Source organism: Oncorhynchus mykiss, chromosome 9, assembly GCF_013265735.2.
Source record: "Oncorhynchus mykiss isolate Arlee chromosome 9, USDA_OmykA_1.1, whole genome shotgun sequence".
In the NCBI taxonomy this organism is placed as follows: Eukaryota; Metazoa; Chordata; class Actinopteri; order Salmoniformes; family Salmonidae; genus Oncorhynchus; species Oncorhynchus mykiss.
The window spans coordinates 75,887,760-75,903,237 of NC_048573.1; the positions used below are offsets into that span (position 1 = coordinate 75,887,760).

General features: G+C 46.7%; 1 protein-coding gene across 1 annotated transcript in view; it reads left to right on the forward strand.

Moving 5' to 3' along the window:
- cacna1fb (calcium channel, voltage-dependent, L type, alpha 1F subunit) overlaps positions 1 to 15,478 on the forward strand; it is a 210,845-nt gene that overhangs the window by 60,532 nt on the left and 134,835 nt on the right. The window contains exons 4-7 of the mRNA XM_036989057.1: positions 1,653 to 1,792; positions 5,150 to 5,304; positions 11,614 to 11,766; positions 12,713 to 12,909. Of these exons, the coding sequence (XP_036844952.1) occupies positions 1,653 to 1,792; positions 5,150 to 5,304; positions 11,614 to 11,766; positions 12,713 to 12,909 (645 nt within the window). The remainder of the gene's footprint in view (positions 1 to 1,652; positions 1,793 to 5,149; positions 5,305 to 11,613; positions 11,767 to 12,712; positions 12,910 to 15,478) is intronic.

Here is a 15,478-nt window from a genome sequence, read left to right on the forward strand (position 1 = left end):
GACTGGTCCTTTTGAGCCTGATATCTCACAAAGCCCCTCTCATAGACTGTTCCTTTCAGCCAGATCTCTCACAAACCCCCTCATAGACTGGTCCTTTCAGCCAGATCTCTCACAAACCCCCTCTCATAGACTGGTCCTTTTGAGCCAGATCTCTCACAAAGCCCCTCTCATAGACTGTTCCTTTCAGCCAGATCTCTCACAAACCCCCTCATAGACTGGTCCTTTCAGCCAAATCTCTCACAAACCCCCTCATAGACTGTTCCTTTCAGCCAGATCTCTCACAAAGCCCCTCTCATAGACTGTTCCTTTCAGCCAGATCTCTCACAAACCCCCTCATAGACGAGTCCTTTCAGCCAAATCTCTCACAAAGCCCCTCTCATAGACTGGTCCTTTTGAGCCAGATCTCTCACAAAGCCTCTCTCATAGATGGGTCCTTTCAGACAGATCTCTCACAAAGCCCCTCTCATAGACTGGTCCTTTCAGCCAGATCTCTCACAAACCCCCTCTCATAGACTGGTCCTTTCAGCCAGATCTCTCACAAACCCCCTCATAGACTAGTCCTTTCAGCCAAATCTCTCACAAAGCCCCTCTCATAGACTAATCCTTTCAGCCAGATCTCTCACAAAGCCCCTCTCATAGACTGAGTCCTTTCAGCCAGATCTCTCACAAAGCCCCTCTCATAGACTGTTCCTTTCAGCCAGATCTCTCACAAAGCCCCTCGTAGACTGGTCCTTTCAGCCAGATCTCTCACAAAGCCCTCTCATAGACGGGTCCTTTTGAGCCAGATCTCTCACAAAGGCCCTCTCATAGACTGGTCCTTTTGAGCCAGATCTCTCACAAAGCCCCTCTCATAGACTGGTCCTTTTAGCCAGATCTCTCACAAACCCCCTCTCATAGACTGGTCCTTTTAGCCAGGTCTCTCACAAAGCCCCTCTCATAGACTGGTCCTTTTAGCCAGATCTCTCACAAACCCCCTCTCATAGACTGGTCCTTTCAGCCAGATCTCTCACAAACCCCTTCTCATAGACTGTTCCTTTTAGCCAGATCTCTCACAAAGCCCCTCTCATAGACTGTTCCTTTCAGCCAGATCTCTCACAAAGCCCCTCTCATAGACTGTTCCTTTCAACCAGATCTCTCACAAAGCCCCTCTCATAGACTGTTCCTTTCAGCCAGATCTCTCACAAAGCCCCTCTCATAGACTTTTCCTTTCAGCCAGATCTCTCACAAAGCCCCTCTCATAGACTGAGTCCTTTCAGCCAGATCTCTCACAAAGCCCCTCTCATAGACTGTTCCTTTCAGCCAGATCTCTCACAAAGCCCCTCGTAGACTGGTCCTTTCAGCCAGATCTCTCACAAAGCCCTCTCATAGACGGGTCCTTTTGAGCCAGATCTCTCACAAAGGCCCTCTCATAGACTGGTCCTTTTGAGACAGATCTCTCACAAAGCCCCTCTCATAGACTGGTCCTTTTAGCCAGATCTCTCACAAAGCCCCTCTCATAGACTGTTCCTTTCACTTTTTACATTTGCCTAATTTAGCATACACTCTCATCGTACTTAAAAAAAAAAAAATAAGTATGTTGTTCATGCCCGCCTGGTGGAAATGTTGAATTCACAGATGTTGTTTCTTTGTTTTTTTGTCTCTTCTTTCTCCAGGAACAAGTGGAATATGTGTTTCTGATTATCTTCACCATCGAGACCTTTCTGAAGATCTTGGCTTACGGCTTAGTGATGCACCCCAGCTCCTACATTCGCAACGGATGGAACTTGTTGGACTTTGTCATTGTCATCGTCGGGTAAAACAGAATGGTCATTTTACCTGCTCCAACTCCTATTGTTAGAATTGTCCACTACCTCTTAAGGTTGTCTTCTCCCCTTTTCATTTTTTACCACGTTCTATCTCTCCTCCATCTCTCCTCCATGTCTCCTCCATCTCTCCTCAATGTCTCCTCCATCTCTCTCCTCAATGTCTCCTCCATCTCTCCTCCATGTCTCCTCCATCTCTCCTCAATGTCTCCTCCATCTCTCCTCAATGTCTCCTCCATCTCTCCTCCATGTCTCCTCCATCTCTCTCCTCAATCTCTCTACTCAATCTCTCCTCCATATCTCCTCTATCTCTCCTCAATCTCTCTACTCAATGTCTCCTCCATCTCTCTCCTCAATGTCTCCTCCATCTCTCTCCTCAATGTCTCCTCCATCTCTCTCCTCAATCTCTCTACTCAATGTTTCCTCCATCTCTCCTCCATCTCTCCTCAATCTCTCTACTCAATGTCTCCTCCATCTCTCTCCTCAATGTCTCCTCAATCTCTCCTCAATGTCTCCTCAATGTCTCCTCCATCTCTCTCCTCCATCTCTCCTCAATGTCTCCTTAATCTCTCCTCCAACTCTCCTCCATCTCTCTCCTCCATCCCTCTCCTCAATCTCTCCTCAATGTCCCCTCAATGTCTCCTCCATCTCTCTCCTCCATCTCTCCTCAATGTCTCCTCAATCTCTCCACCGTCTCTCCTCCATCTCTCCTCTATCTCTCCTCCATTTCTACTCAATCTCTCCTCCATATCTCTCCTCAATCTCTCCTCCATCCCTCTCCTCCATGTCTCCCCCATCTCGCTCCTCAATCTCTCTCCTCAATCTCGCTCCTCAATCTCTCCTCCATCTCTCCTCCATCTCTCTCCTCCATCTCTCTCCTCCATCTCTCCTCCATCTCTCTCCTCCATCTCTCTCCTCCATCTTTCTCCTCCATGTCTCTTCCATCTCTCCTCCATCTCTGTCCTCCATCTCTCCTCCATCTCTCTCCCCAATCTCTCCTCCATCTCTCTTCTCTGTCTCAACTGTTCCTTGTTTATTTATTAACTTAATCTCTTCTCACTATTCCCTCTATCATTATCACATAGAATATCATCAGGTTGACTTCCCCATGTATCTCTCCTCCATTCCTGCTCCTCTTCTCCATCCCTCCATCTCTGCTCATCTTCTTCATCCCTCCATCTCTGCTCCTCTTCTTCATCCCTCCATCTCTGCTCCCCTCCTCCATCCCTCCATCTCTGCTCCTCTCCTTCATCCCTCCATCTCTGCTCCTCTCCATCATCCCATCATCTCTGCTCCTCTCCTTCATCCCTCCATCTCTGCTCCTCTTCTTCATCCCTCCATCTCTGCTCCTCTCCTTCATCCCTCCATCTCTGCTCCTCTCCTTCATCCCTCCATCTCTGCTCCTCTTCTCCATCTCTATCTCTGCTCCTCTCCTTCATCCCTCCATCTATGCTCCTCTCCTTCATCCCTCCCTCTCTGCTCCTCTTCTCCATCTCTCCATCTCTGCTCCTCTCCTTCATCCCTCCATCTCTGCTCCTCTCCATCATCCCTCCATCTATGCTCCTCTCCTCCATCTCTGCTCCTCTCCTCCATCCCTCCATCTCTGCTCCTCTCCTTCATCCCTCCATCTCTGCTCCTCTCCTCCTCTCCTCCATCTCTGCTCCTCTCCTTCATCCCATCATCTCTACTCCTCTCCTCCTCTCCTCCATCTCTGCTCCTCTCCTTCATCCCTCCATCTCTGCTCCTCTCCTTCATCCCTCCATCTCTGCTCCTCTCCTTCAACCCTCCATCTCTGCTCCTCTTCTCCATCCCTCCATTTCTCCTCCAGCCCTCCATCTCTCCTCCTCTCCTCCAACCCCCCTCATCTCCTCCATCTCTTCCCTTTGCTCTCTCTCCTGCTTATGGTTAATCTGGATCTAGAATGATCGGGCAGTCTCTGGTACACAAACCCATCCCCCCTCTCTTTCTCTCTCTCTCCTCTCCCTCACTCCCCCTCTCCATCTCAGTTTCCCTCTCCCCCTCCCTTTCTCTTTCTCTCCCATCTGACTGCCTCTCTTTCTCCCTCCCCTGTCCCTGTTCGTCTCTTAATCTGACCCAGACTCCCTTGGCTTTCCTCTCCTCCCTCTCTCGCTATCTCTTTCGCTCTCTCTCTCTCTCTTTCTCTCTCGCTCTCTCACTATCTCTTCTCCTCCCTTTCTCTCTTTCTCTTTCTCTCTCTCTCTCTCTCTCTCTTTCTCTCTCTCTTGCTCTCTCACTATCTCTTCTCCCTCTCTCTCTCTCTCTTTCTCTCTCTCTCTCTCTCTCTCTCTCTCTCTCTCTCTCTCTCTCTCTCTCTCTTTCTCTCTCTCTCTCTCTCTTGCTCTCTCACTATCTCTTCTCCTCTCTCTCTCTTTGTCTATCAGTGGGCTTAAAGCTCCTTAGTGGATACATGTTGATGGGAATCAGTCTGCAATTGCAAAAACACTATAGGGCACAACAACAAAGCAATAACAAATAAAAATACCATTGTACAATACAGCCCTATGAAGCAGGCTATCCTGATCTCAGTCAGGGGTAGACAACTCCTCCTGATCTCAGTATGGGGTAGACAACTCCTCCTGATCTCAGTCTGGGGTAGACAACTCCTCCTGATCTCAGTCTGGGGTAGACAACTCCTCCTGATCTCAGTCTTGATGTGTGTCATGTCAAGGTGTTGGCTAAAGCACGAGCTGACTTGACCACCAGGCTATACTTGACTATCAGGCTATACTTGACTATCAGGCTATACTTGACTACCAGACTATACTTGACTACCAGACTATACTTGACTACCAGGCTATACTTGACTACCAGGCTATACTTGACTACCAGGCTATACTTGACTACCAGGCTATACTTGACTACCGGACTATACTTGACTACCAGGCTATACTTGACTACCAGACTATACTTGGCTACCAGGCTATACTTGACTACCAGGCTATACTTGACTACCAGGCTATACTTGACTACCAGACTATACTTGACTACCAGGCTATACTTGACTACCAGGCTATACTTGACTACCAGGCTATACTTGACTACCTGGCTATACTTGACTACCAGACTATACTTGACTACCAGTCTATACTTGACTACCAGGCTATACTTGACCACCACTTTACTGGGCTGTCATTTTTCCTAGGTAATGGTGTTGAGTATGTGTTATTCAGTAGGCCATCTAACTCAGGTGATGATGGTGTTGATGAAGAGTATCTGTTACTCAGTAGGCCATCTAACTCAGGTGATGATGGTGGTGATGATGATGATGGCGATGATGATGTGTTATACTGTAGGCCATCTAACTCAGCTGATGATGTGTGTTCCAGGCTGTTCAGTGTTGTCCTGGAGACGATGACCCATAAGGCCACTGGGGAGGCTGCGTCGACCCACCATGTGCCAGGGAAGCCTGGAGGTCTGGACGTCAAAGCTCTCCGAGCCTTCAGAGTACTGAGGCCCCTACGGCTGGTCTCAGGAGTACCTAGTGAGTAGAGGGGGGAGGGGGTTGTGTGTTTGCGAGTGTGAGTGAGGAGTGCGTCTGAGGGAGGTCGTGCACGTACATGTCTGTATATATGCATGTGCTGTAGGTGTAAACTATTCCCAACGAGCAGATCATTTCAGGAGAAGCATATTTTACAGTGTTTGTGATTCCATCACATAGCAGAACTAGAAGGGAACTGGTTTGTGTGAAGGCAGGGTTGTGTAGTTGTAATCTTTCACGGACAGATGTGCGTAAACTGGTATTGTAGAATCTGTCGGGAATGGAATGGGATACGTGGTGTAAGGAGCAACGTTACTTCTGGTGATTGGGATTTGGATAAATCACAATTTCGCAGGTGCTAGCAAAATTTCGTAAGGGTGACGGGAACATTGGCCACCTAACTTTTAAAGAGAGGGATTGTGGAGCTCCTCGTTCTAGCATTTTCTTAATCTCTTAACAGGTATGAATCTTGAACTTCACCAAATACTTTAAGTTCTGTGTAGTTGAAGAGAAGACTGTATAGTTCTGTGTAGTTGAAGAGAAGACTGTATAGTTCTGTGTAGTTGTATGGAGCTGAAGAGAAGACTGTATAGTTCTGTGTAGTTGAAGAGAAGACTGTATAGTTCTGTGTAGCTGAAGAGAAGACTGTATAGTTCTGTGTAGTTGTATGGAGCTGAAGAGAAGACTGTATAGTTCTGTGTAGTTGTATGGAGCTGAAGAGAAGACTGTATAGTTCTGTGTAGTTGTATGGAGCTGAAGAGAAGACTGTATAGTTCTGTGTAGTTGAAGAGAAGACTGTATAGTTCTGTGTAGCTGAAGAGAAGACTGTATAGTTCTGTGTAGCTGAAGAGAAGACTGTATAGTTCTGTGTAGTTCTATGGAGCTGAAGAGAAGACTGTATAGTTCTGTGTAGCTGAAGAGAAGACTGTATAGTTCTGTGTAGTTGTATGGAGCTGAAGAGAAGACTGTATAGTTCTGTGTAGCGTGGTTGGATCTGTTCTCCATGGTTGACTGCTAACTAAAGCCTCCAGAGACTTGGCTGTTGTTCGTTCCCACACAAGAACTTGACTCATGTTGCGCTCCTAAGGCCACGCCATGCTATATAAACATTTAGATGGACCAGGCTCTACGACACTCACACATGGACACGCACGTATGCACGCAAACATGCAGGCGCGCACATGCTATGACACACGCACACATACACAGGAGGTGATGACAGACACACGCACACATACACAGGAGGTGATGACAGACACACGCACACATACACAGGAGGTGATGACAGACACATGCACACATACACAGGAGGTGATGACAGACACACGTAGAGAGGACCAGGAGGTGATGACAGACACTTGCACACATACACAGGAGGTGATGACAGACACATGTAGAGAGGACCAGGAGGTGATGACAGACACACGCACACATACACAGGAGGTGATGACAGACACACGCACACATACACAGGAGGTGATGACAGACACACGCACACATACACAGGAGGTGATGACAGACTCATGCACACATACACAGGAGGTGATGACAGACACATGTAGAGAGGACCAGGAGGTGATGACAGACACACGCACACATACACAGGAGGTGATGACAGACACACGCACACATACACAGGAGGTGATGACAGACACACGCACACATACACAGGAGGTGATGACAGACACATGTAGAGAGGACCAGAAGGTGATGACAGACACACGCACACATACACAGGAGGTGATGACAGACACACGTAGAGAGGACCAGGTGATGACAGACATATGTAGAGAGGACCAGGAGGTGATGACAGACATATGTAGAGAGGACCAGGAGGTGATGACAGACACACCTAGAGAGGACCAGGAGGTGACGACAGACACACGTAGAGAGGACCAGGAAGTGATGACAGACACATGTAGAGAGGACCAGGAGGTGATGACAGACGCATGCACACATACACAGGAGGTGATGACAGACACATGTAGAGAGGACCAAGAGGTGATGACAGAAACATGTAGAGAGGACCAGGAGGTGATGACAGACATATGTAGAGAGGACCAGGAGGTGATGACAGACATATGTAGAGCGGACCAGGAGGTGATGACAGACACACCTAGAGAGGACCAGGAGGTGACGACAGACACACGTAGAGAGGACCAGGAGGTGATGACAGACACATGTAGAGAGGACCAGGAGGTGATGACAGACACACGTAGAGAGGACCAGGAGGTGATGACAGACACACGTAGAGAGGACCAGGAGGTGATGACAGACATATGTAGAGAGCACCAGGAGGTGATGACAGACACACGCACACATACACAGGAGGTGATGACAGACACACGTAGAGAGGACCAGGAGGTGATGACAGACACACGTAGAGAGGACCAGGAGGTGATGACAGACACACGTAGAGAGGACCAGGAGGTGATGACAGACACACGTAGAGAGGACCAGGAGGTGATGACAGACATATGTAGAGAGGACCAGGAGGTGATGACAGACACATGTAGAGAGGACCAGGAGGTGTTGACAGACATATGTAGAGAGGACCAGGAGGTGATGACAGATACATGTAAAGAGGACCTGGAGGTGATGACATACACACATAGAGAGGACCAGGAGGTGATGACAGACACATGTAGAGAGTGCCAGGAGGTCATGACATACATATGTAGAGAGGACCAGGAGGTGATGACAGACACATGTAGAGAGGACCAGGAGGTGATGACAGACACATGTAGAGAGGACCAGGAGGTGATGACAGACACACGTAGAGAGGACCTGGAGGTGATGACAGGCATATGTAGAGAGGACCAGGAGGTGATGACAGACACACCTAGAGAGGAACAGGAGGTGATGACAGACACATGTAGAGAGGACCAGGAGGTGATGACAGACACATGTAGAGAGTACCAGGAGGTGATGACAGACACATGTAGAGAGGACCAGGAGGTGATGACAGACACATGTAGAGAGGACCAGGAGGTGACGACAGACACACGTAGAGAGGACCAGGAGGTGATGACAGACACACGTAGAGAGGACCAGGAGGTGATGACAGACAAACCTAGAGAGGACCAGGAGGTGATGACAGACACATGTAGAGAGGACCAGGAGGTGATGACAGACATATGTAGAGAGGACCAGGAGGTGATGACAGACACACCTAGAGAGGACCAGGAGGTGATGACAGACACATGTAGAGAGGACCAGAAGGTGATGACAGACATATGTAGCGAGGACCAGGAGGTGATGACAGACACATGTAGAGAGGACCAGGAGGTGATGACAGACACACGTAGAGAGGACCAGGAGGTGGTGACAGACATATGTAGAGAGGACCAGGAGGTGATGACAGACACACCTAGAGAGGACCAGGAGGTGATGACAGACACACGTAGAGAGGACCCGGAAGTGATGACAGACACACGTAGAGAGGACCAGGAGGTGATGACAGACACATCTAGAGAGGACCAGGAAGTCATGACAGACACACGTAGAGAGGACCAGGAAGTCATGACAGAAGTTTGAACAACTACAATCTCTCATTATCAAAATAACGTTGACTCACAAATGACTGCTTTGTACTTCTTTGAATTGTGTGTGTGTGTGTGTGTGTGTGTGTGTGTGTGTGTGTGTGTGTGTGTGTGTGTGTGTGTGTGTGTGTGTGTGTGTGTGTGTTGTAGCCTTTGAGTAAAACATCTTGCTCTGAAGGTCTGGAGATCGTATTGAACTCCACGATGAAGGCCATGCTGCCCCTGCTCCACGTTGTGTGTGTGTGTGTGTGTGTGTGTGTGTGTGTGTGTGTGTGTGTGTGTGGGTGTGTGTGTATGGGTGTGTGTATATGGGTGTGTGTATAAGTGTGTGCTCAACCCACACAAGAATGCATTAGCTAGCGCTAGTTGGCTGTGCCTGCGCCAAAAGTAGCTCTTGTTCTCCATCTTCTTTTTAAATGTTTTCTGCACTTTTATTTCCACGACTGATCAAAACTATTTCTCTCATACTTATCAAATTGCTGTATCGAATCGCAATACATAGAATCAATTCCCAGACCTTAAGGACATTATTTATTCCTGTGTGTGTGTCTACTGATCAGTGGACTGACCAGTGTGTTGACCAGTGTGTTGACTAGTGTGTTGACCAGTGTGTTGACAGTGTGTTGACCAGTCTACTGGACAGTGTGTTGACCAGTGTGTTGACCAGTCTACTGGACAGTGTGTTGACCAGTATACTGCCCAGTGTGTTGACCAGTCTACTGCCCAGTGTGTTGACCAGTATACTGCCCAGTGTGTTGACCATTGTGTTGTCAGTGTGTTGACCAGTATACTGCCCAGTGTGTTGACCAGTGTGTTGTCAGTGTGTTGACCAGTATACTGCCCAGTGTGTTGACCAGTATACTGCCCAGTGTGTTGACCAGTATACTGCCCAGTGTGTTGACCAGTGTGTTGTCAGTGTGTTGACCAGTATACTGCCCAGTGTGTTGACCAGTATACTGCCCAGTGTGTTGACCAGTATACTGCCCAGTGTGTTGACCAGTCTACTGGACAGTGTGTTGTCAGTGTGTTGACCAGTATGTTGACTAGTGTGTTGACCAGTGTGTTGACCAGTGTGTTGACCAGTCTACTGGACAGTGTGTTGACCAGTGTGTTGACTAGTGTGTTGACCAGTGTGTTGACCAGTCTACTGGACAGTGTGTTGACAGTGTATTGACCAGTGTGTTGTCAGTGTGTTGACCAGTCTACTGGACAGTGTGTTGACCAGTGTGTTGACTAGTGTGTTGACCAGTGTGTTGACCAGTCTACTGGACAGTATGTTGACAGTGTGTTGACCAGTGTGTTGACCAGTCTACTGGACAGTGTGTTGACAGTGTGTTGACCAGTGTGTTGTCAGTGTGTTGACCAGTCTACTGGACAGTGTGTTGACCAGTGTGTTGACTAGTGTGTTGACCAGTGTGTTGACCAGTCTACCGGACAGTGTGTTGACCAGTGTGTTGACCAGTGTGTTGACAGTGTGTTGACCAGTGTGCTGACCAGTGTGTTGACCAGTGTGCTGACTAGTGTGTTGACCAATGTGCTGACCAGTGTGTTGACCAGTCTACCGGACAGTGTGTTGACCAGTGTGTTGACCAGTGTGCTGACCAGTGTGTTGACCAGTGTGCTGACTAGTGTGTTGACCAATGTGCTGACCAGTGTGTTGACCAGTCTACCGGACAGTGTGTTGACCAGTGTGCTGACCAGTGTGTTGACCAGTCTACCGGACAGTGTGTTGACCAGTGTGCTGTCAGTGTGTTGACAGTGTGTTGACCAGTCTACTGGACAGTGTGTTGTCAGTGTGTTGACCAGTTTGTTGTCAGTGTGTTGACCAGTGTGTTGACTAGTGTTTGACCAGTGTGTTGACCAGTCTACTGGACAGTGTGTTGTCAGTGTGTTGACCAGTCTGTTGACCTGTATACTGCCCAGTGTGTTGACCAGTCTACCGGACAGTGTGTTGACCAGTGTGCTGTCAGTGTGTTGACAGTGTGTTGACCGGTCTACCGGACAGTGTGTTGACCAGTCTACTGGACAGTTTGTTGACCAGTGTGTTGACCAGTGTGTTGTCAGTGTGTTGACCAGTCTACTGGACAGTGTGTTGACCAGTCTACTGGACAGTGTGTTGACAGTGTGTTGACCAGTGTGTTGTCAGTGTGTTGACCAGTCTACTGGACAGTGTGTTGACCAGTGTGTTGACCAGTGTGTTGTCAGTGTGTTTACCAGTCTACTGGACAGTGTGCTGTCAGTGTGTTGCCAGTGTGTTGACCAGTCTGCTGGACAGTGTGTTGACCAGTCTACTGGACAGTGTGTTGACCAGTGTGTTGTCAGTGTGTTGACCAGTCTACTGGACAGTGTGTTGACCAGTCTACTGGACAGTGTGTTGACCAGTGTGTTGACCAGTGTGTTGTCAGTGTGTTGACCAGTCTACTGGACAGTGTGTTGACCAGTCTACTGGACAGTGTGTTGACCAGTCTACTGGACAGTGTGTTGACCAGTCTACTGGACAGTGTGTTTACCAGTATACTGCCCAGTGTGTTGACCAGTATACTGCCCAGTGTGTTGACCAGTCTACTGGACAGTGTGTTGACCAGTCTACTGGACAGTGTGTTGACCAGTATACTGCCCAGTGTGTTGACCAGTCTACTGGACAGTGTGTTGACCAGTATACTGCCCAGTGTGTTGACCAGTATACTGCCCAGTGTGTTGACCAGTATACTGCCCAGTGTGTTGACCAGTGTGTTGTCAGTGTGTTGACCAGTGTGCTGTGTGTCTTCAGGTCTTCAGATCGTATTGAACTCCATCATGAAGGCCATGCTGCCTCTGCTCCACATCGCCCTGCTGGTCCTGTTTGTCATCATCATCTATGCCATCATTGGCCTCGAGCTGTTCATAGGACGGATGCATAAATCCTGCTACTACATCGGCACAGGTAGACAGGGGACATAACACACACACACACACACACACACACACACTGGACAGTATACACGCAGATAGGTGAAAATATGAAGCTGTGGGTAATTCTCCTATAGCAGTCTTGCTACCACGTCCAGAATATATATCTGTGGAGAGACAAGTTGTATATTGTTGTGGAGATCAGAATTGTATGTCTCTCTCTGTCTCTCTCTCTGTATCTCTGTATCTCTCTGTATCTCTGTATCTCTCTGTATCTCTGTATCTCTGTCTCTCACTCTCACTCTCTCTCTCTCTCTCTCTCTCTCTGTATCTATGTATCTCTCTCTCTCTCTCTCTCTCTGTATCTCTGTATCTGTATCTCGCTCTCTCACTCTCTCTCTCTCTCTCTCTCTCTCTCACTCTCTCTCTCTCTGTATCTCTCTCTCTGTATCTCTCTCTCTACTCTCTCTCTCTCTCTGTCTTTCTCTCTCTCTCTGTATCTCTCTCTCTCTTTCTGCATCTCTGTCTCTCTCTTTCTGTATCTCTCTCTCTCTCTCTCTCTCTCTCTCTCTCTCTCTCTCTCACTCTCTCTCTCTCTCTCTCTCTCTGTCTCTCTCTCTCTCTCTCTGTCTCTCTCTCTCTCTCTCTCTCTCTCTCTGTCTTTCTCTCTCTCTCTGTATCTCTCTCTCTCTCTCTCTCTCTCTACTCTCTCTCTCTCTCTCTGTCTTTCTCTCTCTCTCTGTATCTCTCTCTCTCTTTCTGCATCTCTGTCTCTCTCTTTCTGTATCTCACTCTCTCTCTCTCTCTCTCTCTGTCTCTCTCTCTCTCTCTCTCTGTCTTTCTCTCGCTCTCTCTGTCTCTCTCTATCTCTCTCTGTATCTCTCTCTCTCTCTCTGTATCTCTGTATCTCTCTCTCTCTCTCTGTATCTCTGTATCTCTGTATCTCTCTGTCACTCTCCCCCACTCTCTCTCCCCTCCAGACAACTATGCAGAGGATGACCCTGTGCCCTGTGCATTTGCGGGTCACGGCCGTCAGTGTGTTGTGAACGGGTCTGAGTGTCGAGGAAAGTGGGCTGGACCCAACGGAGGAATCACCAACTTTGACAATTTCTTCTTCGCTATGCTGACGGTGTTCCAGTGTATCACTATGGAGGGGTGGACCGACGTACTCTACTGGGTAAGAATTATACTGTACTCTACTGGGTAAGAATTATACTGTACTCTACTCGGTAAGAATTATACTGTACTCTACTGGGTAACAACTCTACTGTACTCTACTGGTTAAGAATTATACTGTACTCTACTGGGTAAGAATTATACTGTACTCTACTGGGTAACAACTCTACTGTACTCTACTGGGTAAGAATTATACTGTACTCTACTGGGTAACAACTCTACTGTACTCTACTGGGTAACAACTCTACTGTACTCTACTGGGTAACAACTCTACTGTACTCTACTGGGTAAGAATTATACTGTACTCTACTGGGTAAGAATTATACTGTACTCTACTGGGTAACAACTCTACTGTACTCTACTGGGTAACAACTCTACTGTACTCTACTGGGTAACAACTCTACTGTACTCTACTGGTTAAGAATTATACTGTACTCTACTGGGTAAGAATTATACTGTACTCTACTGGGTAACAACTCTACTGTACTCTACTGGGTAACAACTCTACTGTACTCTACTGGGTAAGAATTATACTGTACTCTACTGGGTAAGAATTATACTGTACTCTACTGGGTAAGAATTATACTGTACTCTACTGGGTAAGAATTATACAGTACTCTACTGGGTAAGAATTATACTGTACTCTACTGGGTAAGAATTATACTGTACTCTACTGGGTAAGAATTATACTGTACTCTACTGGGTAACAACTCTACTGTACTCTACTGGGTAACAACTCTACTGTACTCTACTGGGTAACAACTCTACTGTACTCTACTGGGTAACAACTCTACTGTACTCTACTGGGTAACAACTCTACTGTACTCTACTGGGTAACAACTCTACTGTACTCTACTGGTTAAGAATTATACTGTACTCTACTGGGTAAGAATTATACTGTACTCTACTGGGTAACAACTCTACTGTACTCTACTGGGTAACAACTCTACTGTACTCTACTGGGTAAGAATTATACTGTACTCTACTGGGTAAGAATTATACTGTACTCTACTGGGTAAGAATTATACTGTACTCTACTGGGTAAGAATTATACAGTACTCTACTGGGTAAGAATTATACTGTACTCTACTGGGTAAGAATTATACTGTACTCTACTGGGTAAGAATTATACTGTACTCTACTGGGTAAGAATTATACTGTACTCTACTGGGTAACAACTCTACTGTACTCTACTGCAAGTATAAACACCATGGGACCACGCAGCCGTCATACCGATCAGGAAGAAGACGCGTTCTGTCTCCTAGAGATGAACGCACTTTGGTGTGAATAGTGCAAATCAATCCCAGAACAGCAGCAAAGGACCTTGTGAAGTTACAGGAGGAAACAGGTACAAAAGTATCTATATCCACAGTAAAACGAGTCCTATATCGACATAACCTGAAAGGCCGCTCAGCAAGGAAGAAGCCACTGCTCCAAAACCGGCATAAAAAAATCCAGACTACGGTTTGCAACTGCACATGGGGACAATGATTGTACTTTTTGGAGAAATGTCCTCTGGTCTGATGAAACAAAAATAGAACTGTTCTGACCCACTGGGAATGTGATTAAAGAAATAAAAGCTAAATAAATCATTCTCTCTACTATTATTCTGACATTTCACATTCTTAAAATAAAGTGGTCACCCTAACTGACCTAAAACATAGCATTTTTACTGGGATTAAATATCAGGAATTGAGTTTAAATGTATTTGGCTAAGGTACATGTAAACTTCCGACTTCAACTGTACATTTAACCTTGGCAGGCCAACAATCAGCATTTCGCAAGACAACATATTTGGTACTATTGTAAAAGTAATTGCTGTACTCTACTGTATTCTACTGTACTCTACATTAGTCTACACTACTTTACCATACTCTACTGTAATCTACTGTACTCTACATTAGTCTACACTACTTTACCGTACTCTACTGTAATCTACTGTACTCTGCATTATTCTACACTACTTTACCGTACTCTATTGTAATCTACTGTCCTGTATTCCATTGTACTGTACTGTAGTCTACTCTACTGTAATCTACTGTACTGTATTCTATTGTACTGTACTGTAGTCTACTCTACTCTACTGTGATGCTACATCCCTGTATTACTTTGAGTATATGTCTTTCTTTATTCTCTGTTTCTCCATCTGTTTCTCCATCTGTTTCTTCTCTGTTTCCTCTCTGTTTCTTCTCTGTTTCTTCTCTGTTTCTTCTCTGTTTCTCCATCTGTTTCTCCATCTGTTTCTCCATCTGTTTCTTCTCTGTTTCTCCATCTGTTTCTCCATCTGTTTCTCCATCTGTTTCTCCATCTGTTTCTTCTCTGTTTCTCCATCTGTTTCTCCATCTGTTTCTCCATCTGTTTTTCTCTGTTTCTCCATCTGTTTCTCCATCTGTTTCTCCATCTGTTTCTTCTCTCTTTCTCCATCTGTTTCTTCTCTGTTTCTCTCTGTTTCTCCATCTGTTTCTCCATCTGTTTCTCCATCTGTTTCTCCATCTGTTTTTTCTCTGTTTCTCCATCTGTTTCTCCATCTGTTTCTCCATCTGTTTTTCTCTGTTTCTCCATCTGTTTCT